At 40.8% G+C, this 14,109-nt stretch overlaps 1 protein-coding gene across 1 annotated transcript in view; it reads left to right on the plus strand.

The window, feature by feature from the left end:
• The first annotated feature begins 6,233 nt into the window (after positions 1-6,233).
• LOC107124162 (plasma membrane calcium-transporting ATPase 2-like) overlaps positions 6,234-14,109 on the plus strand; it is a 265,585-nt gene continuing 257,709 nt past the window's right edge. Inside the window, 1 exon segment of the mRNA XM_015427552.1 lies at positions 6,234-6,432. Within this exon segment, the coding sequence (XP_015283038.1) occupies positions 6,234-6,432 (199 nt within the window).

The raw sequence follows: 14,109 nt of genomic DNA on the forward strand, positions 1-14,109 counted from the left end.
CCATGCACATAGGCGCATGCAGTGGAGCGCAGAAACAGCCACTAAGCCCGCCAGGGGCGGGCCAACAGTGCAAATGCTCCCTTGCGCTTCTTCCACAGGATTCTCCCGCTTCATTTGCTGCAGTCTGAACGGGAATACCGTTCCGGGTCTGTTCCAGATCTTCTTTGACGCAACTCCCTAGCACTGCAAACTGCCAGTCTGAACATGGCCACATTGATTTTAAGCCCACACAACTTCATTTAGTACACCCACTGTTGATGAAGAATGTTTGCTGTTTACATATTGTCAGTAAATGTCAGATCTATCTTCCTAGGATAGCTTTTAAGCTAGGGACAATGTACTAAATTATAGTTAGTCCTTGGAAAAATGTTTCAAAACCTCAGATTAGGGAATCTTAAACTAAACTATTAAACAGCCAAGCATATACTTTATTGAAACCAGTTAGGTCTGGCTAGTACATACCTAGTTTGTGCCCAAATATTCTGTAATGGATGCTGCAAGAAAATTATAGTGCCTTTTCAGAAATCATACACCCCAAGTTTATAAAATATGTAGGGACACATGAAGAAGTTCTCAGCATGGCTTTCTCTAAAGAAGAATCAGAATTTTCTGGAGCCAGAACACTGACTAATCAGGAAGCAACATGGATCCCACAAGACAGAAAGTTCTAAAGCAAAATGTTTAGGGAAGCTGGTGCCTCGACCCTATCAATAGCTCAGGATCAATATTATTTAAAGCCTCAGGGAGGTCTAACAGGATTGGTAGGATGCAATTCTCCTATATATCGCCAAGTAAAAACTTTTTTATCAACCAGAGCCGCAAGTCACATTGCTATGCCCAGAATGGAAACCAGCCCCCAAAGATTCATATAACTGATAGTAACCATCTGCACAGAAGGACATCTACACCCAACACTCTTCTTCAAGGAGATTGTAAGTGTGGATTTAAATAGCTGGGGACTCTGTATGTTGTCCTGATACATTTTAGATTGAGGTCAAGAAATCTGGGAAACTCTCAACCATACAACAGTCCTTTTTTGCACAGTAGAAGACATTTTCTCACACTGAGCAACCACCCTTGTATTGTTCAATGCATTTGATTAATGAAGACCATAAACTAAGGCTAGGCAACTGGAGACCTACAACCTAGGAGCTCTCCAGTTCCAGTACACCATAGTCAGATAAGATATCAGCATATATTAGAGCTGATTCATGAGTGTTCCTTGTTCCCATTAAACCTTTCGTCAGTTCATAATTATATAGTTTGAAAAATCTGTATTCTAAATATTGAGAGTTTACTATTAGCATAGATTTGCAGGACCTCTTTAATTTTCTTCTTATTGGCATCCTTTTGTGCTTTAAAGTGCATCATCTCCCCTCTAAGTGCAGCCTGCTGGCAAGCTGTGACAGGGCAATTTCAGGCAAAAGAAGATAGACGGAGAAGAAATCATTATTTGCTGTACCAGAATAGTGCTTAGAGGCCTCGGATGAGATTGGAGGTCATTTACTAGACACTGTGAAAATACATAATGACAGACTCCTTTTGCTGAAGAGCCTGCTTCTAAATAGACAGGGCATGAAAGAATGGAGGAATCAGGATTCCTTGTTTTTGCTGATACAGACTAGGGGAAGAGAGTCCATGATATTTCACACAAGTAACTTTACAAGCAGGATAAGGCAGGGGAGGGGCTGTGGCTCAGTGGGAGAGTTTCTGCTTTGCATGCAGAATGTCTCAGGAGCAATCTATGGCATATTCAGCTAAAAGAATCTGGGAGTTGGAGACATGAAAGGCCTCTGCGTGAGACCCTGGAGAGCCATTGCCCTGACTTTGATAAACCAATGGTCTGACTCAGTATAAGGGAGCTTCGTGCACTAACAGATGCAAAGCAGTCTGGACTAGTCTTGCAGAATTCCAAGAGAGCAATAAAGTGTTTTGTTATTTATTTGATTTTTATTCCCAGGGTCAGTACAACCAAGATAAAAATCAAATTATGAGTAAGATGACTGGATTCAAAAGAGCAACTTAGCCTCGCATTAGGAAAGTTGAATGTTTGGCATTTTTTCATTTAAATTCCACAACATAGTACAAGCTGCTTTTAAAACTCCCTGTAGCAATGAAACATGGGAAGCTGCTGTTTGAAAACAACAACAACAACAACAGGAAGCTTCACAAAATTCATGTCATGGTTTGTTTGGATGCTAGCCTACAAATTTAGCGAGCTGGAAACACATGCAGTCCAACTAAAATTTTAATTAGCTAAATTACACTTCCCAATCCTCAGTTTAACATGGCTACCCATGCCAACCCAAAGTAAAGATACTCTATCACTTCAGTAATGGGTCCAAGCCTCAAAAATCACTTAGGCAATCAGAAATAATTCTAATCCTTTTATATTTGAACCAAATGAGGGTAATTGTGTATCTCTTAAAAGTTTATGTATTCTAGAACACCATTGCTCTGCTGAAGTTTTGAGACTCTGGTCCCTTGTTTTAGGTTCCCCTTCTAATATGAAGCAATTGCACTAATCACTGAGCAAGTGTCTAGGATAGTGTTTGTTTCAGTCACAGTAAACTGCTAGGCACCTTGGCAGAGTTCCTAGTCTTTTCATAAAAGAGATTTCAGGATCGAATGAAACTTGCATATCTTGTTCCATGGGATTATAAGGCTGCATTATCAGTGGATAATGCTAGTCATGCTCATTGCTCTCTGTATTTTACAATCTGTCTTCCAAAAACACAAGAGATGTTATTTCCCTGGAGTTTGCCATTAAGTGAATCCCAACCAGTGCATGCACATTAATAAGAGGTATGTAGTTTTGCAACTACACAATCTGTTTTTTGTTTGTTTGTTAATATTTAATTGAAGGTCGAATAAAATATTAAAGAGGCAAATTATTTAGTTGTATGTGAGAAAACAACATCATTGGCTGACAAAAACGATGCGGTGGTATTTACAAGAGCTGGAACAACTATTCCAACAAAGTGATGGAAGTGTGAGTCAAAGGAAGTGTTCTTGCTTGAGTATGCTGCATGTATCAAGATTCTGTAGAAAAATAGTCTATGAGAAACATTAATCTTTGAGACTTTACATGGCTAGCTGACATCAGCCACTTTAGGAAGATCAGGAGTGCATTTAAAGAAACCACTCAAATTCCAAATGCCTACTGGAGGCGTCATAGCTCAATAGATCTTTATTGGTGAAAGGAAAAGACTACTTGTGAGTTTGTTCCCTCCACCCATGATGCAGCGATATTCCAGTTTTGCACTTACATTTGTGGTAGAAGCAAATAACAGAATAACTTCAAAGCATTGTGAATTCTACCATCTGAGGGGATGGTTCCTGTCACAGTCCAACTAAAGTGTTAATGACATAATTCTCTAGGGCTAGAGCTGAGCTAGTCACTATTCAGGTTGAAATCCAAAGTTCTGAGATTGCAGGCAGCATTACCAACAACTGTATTCAAATCTATTTAGTGTTGATTAAATGTTCAGTTCCTGCCCATGGAGCAGGTGTTGGCATTTGCCTGCCCCCCCTTCTTCTTGGATGAAGCACCAGGGGTAGCAAACCAATTAGGGTTTAGCGCAGGAGCACTGACCAATCAAGGACAAGCTCGCTGGCCAGGTCTGGCAGCAGCCACCCTCCAAGGGGAGATCAGCCCAATGCAAGCTCTTTGGACCATGTGGGATTAGCTGGTTGCTGTTTTTCGTGGCTGAGCAGGAATTTTTTGGGCCTCACTCAGACTGGCTGAGAGTGGGCCTTTTTTTGCCTGCTTCACACGGTCAGGGGTGTGTGGTTTAAGTAGGCCTGGTAAAACTGGTTAGGTCCTAACTGGGAAGGCAGGAAATGCACGGGTTGAGGGGATATGGAATTGGCAAGCACCCTGAGACATCAACGATAGAAAGGGTGCTCATACTGGGTGCCTGTGGGCTTTGCAGTCAGGGTGACTCAGTTGGGGGCGTCTTCAGGGTGGGGAGCATATGACAAGCCTTAAGGGTTTGCATCTGTGGGCTGGAATGTGACCTTTCCCCCCCACACACACACACTAGTGTGCGGGCCATGAAGAGTAAGATCCGGAAGGATCCCAGAGCTGGCTCTGAGCCAGGGTGGATTTGCCCTGTTAGGAGGCTTGCTTTGCAAGCCCAAGGCAACCTGTGCTTTAATGTATTGGTGCAGATCAGCTTATATATAAATAAATTCCCAGTGCAACCCATAACTTGTGTTGTGTTTCATTCAAGGGGTGGGCGGGCAAATTAATTACTGTGGCAACAAGAATATTGTAGATTCTCATGATATTTTAAATGTCTGTTCCAAGATAGTTCCTACACTCTTGTCCAATCTTACACTATAACTTTACATGCAAAAACACCCATTAAAATCATAAACATTCATTTGCCAACAAGCAGTTTACACATTCTGGCTATCAGCAGTTTTAAGGGAAGTGGAAAGTGAAATTGCTTAACCAATGCTCCCTCTAAGCTGTGGGGTCTTGTGAGCAAAATTTCTACTTTGTGAGCTACTGGCATTAAAGTTGTGAGCGGGTGATCTGGCTGCGGCATGAAGTAGTTTGCTCTGGAGCCATCCTTCCTGAGCTAAGACAAAAATGTGTGAGCCGGAGGCTAGAAAACTGTGAGCCAGCTCACACTAACTCATCTTGGAGGGAACACTGTGCTTAACTACAAAACCCATTAGGCAGTGCAATAACGTTCAGGTATTAGTGAAGATAAGGCAGTAGACAGCCAGTACACGTGCACAATCAAGTGGTTTTTCTGTCCAACCAGTGATTTTTTTTTAACAGAAATCTGTTTAATTGGGCTGGGAATTCAATATTAGTTATAGAAATTAACCCAGAGTATTGTGACGCATCCCTAGATGCTTTCTCAAACCAAGATGCTCTGATGTCTGATATTGTGGTTTATCATTCATTATCTAGGAGCCCATGTTAACATTTGAAAAGACTGGTGCTAACCATGTAAAATAGCAAAAGCTTTTGAAAGGTTTATGAGTATCAAGCTGCAGTAACCCACTTTAAGCAAAACAGAACCACTTAATCTCAGTTAAACTCTCAGTAGAAAGTATAATAGCTGGCTTCAGCATATTTATAGAGAGCTCATTAGTGTCTCCGTCTAAGAAGCAGAATTTTAAAATATGTTACGTAATTTTCTCTCTCTCATCATTTATGTTTTTGTTTGAGTCTTGCACATTAAAGCCCTGTCAAGGGGTACATTTCTTTGGCTATTTGGAATTTGCAATGAATATTCTGCCCTTCCGCTGAGGGTATCAAATGTGCTAGTGAGTCAGATAACAGGTGGTGCTGAAGGAGAGCAACTTTCCCTGTTTGTATGACGCAGAGGAGACACTGTTTAGCCTAAAGCGTTCAGGTGTTTTTATCTTTCTCCCTATGTTTGTATTTATCGCCATAGGATATCAGAGCTGCAAAACTTAATTTATTTAATGTATTCAGGATTGGAAATGAAAATGTCCCTTTATTTCGATTTCACTTTTCTTGCACTGAAAAATAGTTTCTATAATGGATGAAAGCATAAGTAATAGCATTCAATTAATTTTTATTACTTTATAGCCTTTATGGGGGTTTTTTGGTTCATGTCAGATGAAAGATTGCTAGAGCAGTATGCACAAGAGCTCTACCAGAGGCACACTGTGGCTGTTGGACTAATAGCTTCCTTGTTAATATTCATGAGCCGTCTCATTTAGCTGGTGCTCTTGGGACTTGATTAAAGTAAGGGCGGCTGCAGTTGCTGCTGAAGCTGGAAGGAGCCTCGTAGGTGACACGGCTAGCTGTGTGACAATCTGTGGAGCCAGCTGAGGCTAGTACTTTGCAACACCTTTTCTGGGCTGCTGTAAAACCTTCTCCGTTAAGGCTCCTGTAAGAAAGTTCCACTGGACTGTAGACATGGGAATAAATAGTTAACTCTTACTTTTCTAAGACATCCTTTGTATTTGTTCCTTAAGGTCTGAAGGAAAAGATGACCATGTAGATGCCAACAGCCGGGGTGCAACATAATGGGAAACAGTGAATGGACTGGAACTGGCCTACAACCTTGAAGGCAGCCATCCTGCGGACTACTACGTGGTTGGAGACACTTCAGCCATTAGCTGTTTTCTCAACTTTGATTTCTGGAGGCGTAAAGTGGATTCCTTTTACAATCTAGGCTGGACCTTGTTCTTCCACCCTTGCAGATTTTCAAGTGAGCAGAGCAATACCCTCGGCAGCAATGGGTGACATGACAAATAGCGATTTTTATTCAAAGAACCAAAGAAATGAGGCCAACCATGCAGGAGAGTTTGGGTGCACACTTGAGGACCTGCGTTCTCTCATGGAACTTCGAGGAACAGAAGCAGTGGTAAAAATTAAAGAGACCTATGGAGATACAGAGGGCCTCTGCAGACACTTGAAGACATCGCCAACAGAAGGTATGCATTTCCTTTGTATAAACTTCAATGCTGGGATCCCTCATGAAGCAAAGTTTATAGAATGGGGTTTTTTTTAATGCCCAGAGAACTATAAAGAGCCTGTTCAAGAAAGACAGAGAGGCAGAATGAGACAAATATAGAAGCTGTGAAAGCTTGTGTAGAGTGATAGTACAAAAATAGTGCAGCTCTTATAAAGTTGTTAAAATAAATGTGCTTTAACAATCAAATTAGCATATTTAACAATCAAATTAGCATATTTAAGAGGGACATATGAGAAAAAACCATGCAGAGATTCTATTAAATTATCTTGTAGTTTATTATTTTGTTCAATGTTTTCCTGTTTTTTTTCCTTATACATGTTACTCTCCAGCAGTCATGTTTACTTTTTTGCATGTCATCTGTCTCTGTAGCTGAATTTGTTTTAGATACTTGAAATACGGCACCGTAGTTTGAGATGCAGCCACACAAGAACTGTTCTCTATAAACACCTTTGGACACTCTATCTGTAGTGCCCCATTTAAATGCAAGTCACACAATATTAAGTTATATTTTATTTAAGATCAGCATAAAAACTTTATTATGACCTTTTCATTTTAGCTTTTCAATACAGAACCCTTTAATCTGGTTTTGTGTGTGTGTTAAATTACTTTGTTATTCATTTGACAAACTGCTTGACTGACAAATCAGGAAAGCAGAACAAATAAAATGCTGCCTGTATACACTCTGGTCTCCAAACAATTTTTTTGTTTTGTTTACTAACCCTTTATTCAGACATAACAGAGGTTATATTATATTTTTGCGGAGTGGGTTAGTGAAGCTGTTGGGAATTCAGTAATTCTAGCAAGAGTTATGATTGGGAACACATATAGCCAGTTCTGGTGGAACTTCATTCCACTTGCATGTGCTTAGGAAAGCAATGTCAGAGGAATAAAAAGAAAATGTGTGAGAGAGTCGATGCCTTTTGCTTAGAGGGCTAAGCTGCGAAACTGCAGAAGTATTTGTGTAGTTATTGGTTTTCTGAAGGACTATGGAAATGACAACTTTAATAATAATGTGCAATGTGAATTGAATTGATACAAATCTCTTATGGCACAATCTTTACTTTATGCACATGTACTTAGAACAATAAATAATATAACATTTATTCTCCAGCTATGTATAGAATTGCAGCCTTAACAAAAGGATTTTTAGTAATAATTTAAACAAAGTATTCTGTTTAAAAATTCTTTTCTGGCTAATGCTACTGATTGCATCATTGTTAAAATGTAAGCTGAAGTACCTATTTTGTATATTCTGTTAACTTCACTGTAAGTAACAGTGCATGACTTGAACATAGGGAAAATCACCTATGCATCAGAAATGGCTTTGTGGCATATAAATTTTGTGTTATGGCAGAGATATGGGATTATATTATAAAACATATTTTACACTCATAACAGCAGGGAATTTAGGTACATCTATAGCTCAACCTTCCTCCAAAAGTGTAAAGCATGGCAAACTAGGTTCTCCTTTCCCTATTTTACTCTCATTAAAATCTCATGAGGGAATTTATTCAAAGAGATTGTGAGTGGCCTAGGATCACCCAGTGACCTTAATGGCCAAGTGGAGATTTGAACCCAGGTCTTCCAGATTCCAGTTCCACATCTTACCACTACACCACACCATGCTGTGCACTGAGTATAATGTTCAGTACTACATGGAAATATCCAAACAATCTTGATGTGTATAGTAAATCCACTACTACGGATTTTTCAGTTGCATAATATTATGGTAGTTGACAACAGAGTAGTAGCCCAGTTTCAGAAGAATTCTGTATTGCATTATTTACAGACGAGGCAACAATGAAGAAACATAATCCTGCTTAACAGAACAGGCTATTCAGGTTCAGGTTAGTCTGTTATAGCAAGTAGTTCAAAAACAATCTTCATTGGGGGTAAGGGTCTTGAATCTTGTATGTACTATTAGTTTTGGGGGGGGCATTATAGTGATACAAGTGGAATTCAGAATGAGCCTTAAATAATTCTGGGTGCCTCAAACTTTGTGGTAAACATATTTGATAGGCAAGCATACCCCATTCTACATCCATGCTTACCCATATATTTGATCCCTGCATCTCACTCAGAGCCCCTGCCACCTTCCCCAGCCTTTGTTACACAGGTTCAGGGTTACAGGTAGGTCAGGCTGTCATAGTTCTGCACCTGCCTTGAATCTTGTAAAATATAGAGAGAGCCTGGATCCTTTCACACACCAGGTTTCCCCTCATTCACAGAAACACTACCAGAAAAGGTAGCCCAGTCTTCTTTAACAATAGCCCTTCAACACAGAGAGTTCACAGAGCTGTTGGGGTTAGGACTCAAATACTGCTTTATTCACACACCTCCACAATTTACTCATATCCTAATGTATATTTATATAGGCCAAGATCTTAATGTGTGTTTTCCCTTAGACCATACACATGCTGCCCACAGCATTAAACAAATAAGGAGTTAACTTTTATTTATGACTTAAAAACAACATTGTAGTGATGCAGATGATTTCTGTACACTTACACTTTTGAACCATAGCTCCCATCAGGCATTTGAGATTCTTTGTTACATGTTGACTTTTCTGCTGTTCTGCTACACACTGGCTCAAACTTACTGCTTCATCCCTCAGCCAGTTCTGACTAACTGAACTAACAGTTTTTCAGCTGTCAGCCTCTTACCAACATTCCATCAGTTCCCATTGGTTGCTATTAGGGAGAGATGGAACCTAACCTGTCCATCACACTTCCAATCTGTTTGTATGCTGTCCACCTTAAAGAGATGTTGAATAGCTTTGCTGCTACACAGTAGCTGTGGAGGTAGAGTTCATCCCCTTGTGGTGGTGAAGATGCATTTCCTTGCCTTGTGTTGGCTTTGTAGGTGAGATAATTCAGCCCTGGGTCATGGATAGTCAGATCAGGTGCTTAACTGATGGAAGAGGGAAACAGTTCCTGTAAGGCTGTGTCAAAATGCTCATGCAGGAAATAATTTTGATTATGCTGACTTATACAAACACCAAACAGTATGATTCTTTTAAAATAGTTTGTTAATAATCACTGATTAACTGATACACTTGCTTACTGTTTGTTTCTACAATTGGCTACCATGCCATGTGCAGTGGCAATAGGTCTTTGGGGAAGGGGTAAAGTAGGATTACCATTGGGCTGCATGAGAATGTCGTGTCCTGAAAATGTACTGTCCTGATAAGTAGCCCAACCAAGAGACTCAAACAGTTTGTGAGCCATGAAACTGATTGGTGAAAACTTGGCTCCCTATTTGCAACAAGTGAGCAGATTGTGAACTGAACCGGCACGTATTCGAGCACCCCTATTGTAATGATTCCTTGTTTTTGTGTGTGTCTCTCTCTTTAAAAGTTTGGTTGCATGGCTGTGGTAGGTAGACTAGAGTGGTTGAGAGATGCAAGTGTGGTATGATTGGTGGTTGACAGAGAGGGGGAGGGGTTTTGGAAGTGAATCTGGGTGGAGGTTTGGTGCGTCAGTCAGGAGTTGCAATTACAAGTTGACAGTTAAGTTAGACAAGCAGTTCTTGTGGAAGCAGTTATAAGCTGACAGCTGAGGTAGTTCAGGGAGACAGAGAAACAGAAGGAAAGCTGAGTGTAAAGGAAAAAGTAAATGAAAGTTTAATTGAAGACAAGTTATAGGAAAGGCTGTATGTCCTGATAAACTGGAGAGAAACAGTGAACATATATGACCTTGAGTTAAACAAGTGTTACAAAGTTACCTGAAAGATCCCTGTCAGTGAGGGATAAGATTGTGTGATACGAAAGCAATTGTTCATCATCTATACATTAGTAGTTACATTGTACAACCCTCTTATTTAGTAGTTATTTCAATAAATCCTCTTTCATCCAAGTTTATACCAGCTCTGAATGAAATACTTCCCAGGACCACATAGATCCCTGTAAGCCTTGAACTCGGTCTACCAAATTAAAAAGAGCAACAGTAAATGCATAAAGATTTGGAAATCCTTAAAATTTCCTGGTGGCAGCCATATATACCCAGTAAAACAAAATAAAGAGCACTTTTAAAGTGAAACCAGACCTCCAGAATAAGGAGGTCGTCACACCTATATATAATAAAGACTGGTGCAATCCAAGTAATATATTAAACAGTGTAATAGCAATGTCATATGCACAGAGATCATATTAAAAGTTGAAGTATAGGTCACAAGGGAATATCTTATTTTACAGGAGGAGTACTGCTGCAAGTTTTTTATTGTTTTCAGTTCCCCAATGCCTTATATAATAGAGGAATAAAAAGATAATTATACCAATTAAAGATCAAGGTACAAATCAAGGTGCCCCTTATTCAACAATGTTATGTATGCATAACTGTGAACATTTACTAGCAGTAACAAGAAGAAAACATGACTACTGGTTTGCTTCTGAGTTTCAAACAGGCAGGGCCAAGGGCGTGTGGAGACAAAACCAAGAATCAATGGCTAGATTACTGGTGAATTGAAGAAGGCAGAAAAGAGTAGGGGCCTCAACTTCCAGTGGGGAATGGTAAATAATTGTAAATCTTATTTTAAAAAATCTGAACGAGATTTATTTATAATTTATTTAGTGCACTTCTATCTCACCATTCCTCTAAGGATCTCAGGGTGGCATGCATGGGTCTCTCTTCTTCCATTTTATCCTCACAACTTCATGAGGTTAGGTTAGGCTGCGAGATAATGCCTGGTGCAATGACACCAAGCTCATTTCCTGGTGAGAATCTGAACCTTGATTTGTGCAGGTTTCGTACACCACACTAGCTCTCAGTCCTTAACTGTGAATATGAGAAGCAACATAATTTTGGCTCACAAGGTCTGTGTCATTTTCATACTATTACTCAGTTTCTATAGTAGAATTAAGCCTCTGAAAATACTTTGTTTTTATTTATTTAATTATTAAAATTATACACATTTCCTTGTGGCTCAAGATTGCAGTTGAAAGCATCACAATTCAAAACCAATGAAATAAAACTCCAAACCCTCCCCACAAAAACTCCAAACCCTCCCCACAAAAGATATGGCCAGGGTCCGACCTACCTGAGGGACCGCCTTTTCCCGCACGTACCCCCAAGAGCACTTTGGTCGGGGACCCAAAACCGTTTGGTGATTCCAGGTCCTCAGGAGGTAAAACTCGCTGCGACCAGGGCGAGATCCTTCTCAGTGGCGGCCCCTACCTGGTGGAACGAGCTCCCGGAAGAGATCAGGGCCCTGCGGGACCTTATGCAGTTCCGCAGGGCCTGCAAGAGGGAGCTCTTCCACCAGGCTTTCATATAGGGGTCGCCGCTACCACCACCACCAACGGAGGCAATACTATTGGGATTTGGGATCGCCCTGGGATGCTTAGCCATACATTGTGCGGCATGAACAACATGGGATCGGAACGATCTGCTGGACAGTGGTACCCCAAATGGGGCTGACTGGAAGATACCACCATAACAACTAAGACCATCTTGTCTACTGAAGCACTTTTTACTGTAATTATTGATATTGTTATAGTTATGATTTTAATGTTAGTGGTTTTTTATATGGGCTTTTGCCCTCTTGTTAGCCGCCCTGAGCCCGCTTGCGGGGAGGGCGGGATAAAAATACCTAAAATAAATAAAATAAATAAATACCTGCAGTCAGGGCTCTTTTTGTAGAAAAAGCCCAGCAGGAACTCATTAGCATAATAGGCCACACCCAACAGCAGAAACCCATTGGTATATTAGGCCACACTCCTGACAGCAGAGCTCATTAGCATATTAGGTCACACCCCCATGCCTTCCCTTGGCTTGCCCAGTCAAGCCCCCCCTTGAAGGGAAGGGAAGGCCATTTAAACTGCCTTCCCTTGGCTTGTCTGGGTGCCCCACAGATGCAGGGAGCCCGGACAAACCGGCCCTTTGAGGGGAGGGGAGGCAATTTAAACTGCCTTCCCTTGACTTGTCCAGGCACCACGCGGCTGTGGAGAGCCCAGGCAATCCGGTCGGGGAAGGCACGGGAAAGGCATTTAAATGCCTACCCAATCCTTCCAGGTCCCACCTGGCCCACCCACCTTGGAGTCGCTGGGGGGGTCACTCTCCAGGCCTTTCCTCTGTAGCCACGCAGGCAGAGGTTTTGGCTGTAGTGGGTGTGGCCAACTCTTAAGCCAGCCGGAACTCCGTTCCTGTGAGTTCCTGCCCAAAAATAGCCCTGCAGTTTATACCCCATTAAAAGCCTGTAAAAGGCTTTAAAGGACATAACCAACACCTTCAATAGGACTCGGAAACAGACTGACAGTCAGTGTAGCTATTTTAAGATAGTCAAGATATGTTCTCTTCAGGTAACCCCTGTCAATAACTGGGCTGCCGCATTCTGAATTTTTTGGTTGTCTCAAAGGGCAGTCTAACACAGTTCATTGCAGCAGTCCAGTCATGAGGTTACAAAAGCATATATCAGCATGACCAGATCAGTTGAGTTTAAGAAGGCAAACTGGATCCAGCTGATGGAAGGCATTCTTGGTCACTACTACACCATCTTACTTTTCAGATAGCTGTACTAACTGTTTAGTACATATTCTATTTTAGACCTGGCATATAATCTATATTGATTTCTGTCATGCCCCAGTGATGTAACATGCTTTGAAACATACCAGCTTGTTTCTGGGGTCCTGAGAGTTGTTTCTTTTCCCAGGGAAGAGAGTCATAAAATGCACCAAGAGGTCAGAGAGCAGAAATATGTTTCCGGAGAGAGAACCACTTTCTCTAACTGCCAGGGAGGCCAAGATATATAGCTGTTGTAAAACATGATCAGATACTGAGATAGGTGGGATGGGTGTCCTAGGTTGATTGGGAGATTGGGGTTCACCTTCCCATGTGGAAGTGAGTTCCCTAAATCTGGACTGGATAGAGGCTCCCTGCCAGCAAAGGCAGGAAGGGTTAAAAAATTGGTAATATCCATTAGTTTTTGTTCAAATGCTGGAGGTCAGATTCCCCTGCATGGAGCAGGAGGAGGTCAGGATGTGCATTTGTTCCATAGGCATCTGGGGGAGAATGTTGGAGGTAAATCAGTATTGTTAAGTTTATCTTAGTGTTATGTTTTCTTGTTCTTTTCATTGGGGCTCTAATCCCTAATGTGTAATAGGGTAGGTGTAATAGATTATTTCCCCTGTCTTGTGCTCTAGTTTAGCAATAAAGTTTTACAGTTAAAGAGAACAGAATGTGATTCAAAGTCCTCCATATGTGCCTTGGATCACTTGCTCACACTCAGATATGCGTGTACAGGAGTTTTCTCCAAGTTACTACTAACATGGCCCATGTTTCCCTTTAAGTGTACAGTAGTAATAATGAGTCTTCTTTTCTTTTTTGAGCCCCCAGAGGGGATTTTTTTATTATTTTTTATAAGACTACAAAACTAACACAGAAAAAAAGGGAGGGGGGCTACATTTACAGGATAAAGTAAAGAAATCCACTACTACCTAAAAACCCAAGAGAGGAGATCATCAATAGCTTAATTACATCAAGTCTTCCCTTCTTTTATGTCATTATAAACTGAGTCAAACATTTATAATATTTTTTACCCTTTTCTTTAAATCTTGAACTTAACTGTCTAAGAACAGTACCCCTACAGTAGTAATAATGAATCTTCTTTAGAGTAGATTCATAATGTTGAATGAAAACTCTTC

Source organism: Gekko japonicus, unplaced genomic scaffold (genome assembly GCF_001447785.1).
Source record: "Gekko japonicus isolate JY-2015 unplaced genomic scaffold, Gekko_japonicus_V1.1 scaffold354, whole genome shotgun sequence".
In the NCBI taxonomy this organism is placed as follows: Eukaryota; Metazoa; Chordata; class Lepidosauria; order Squamata; family Gekkonidae; genus Gekko; species Gekko japonicus.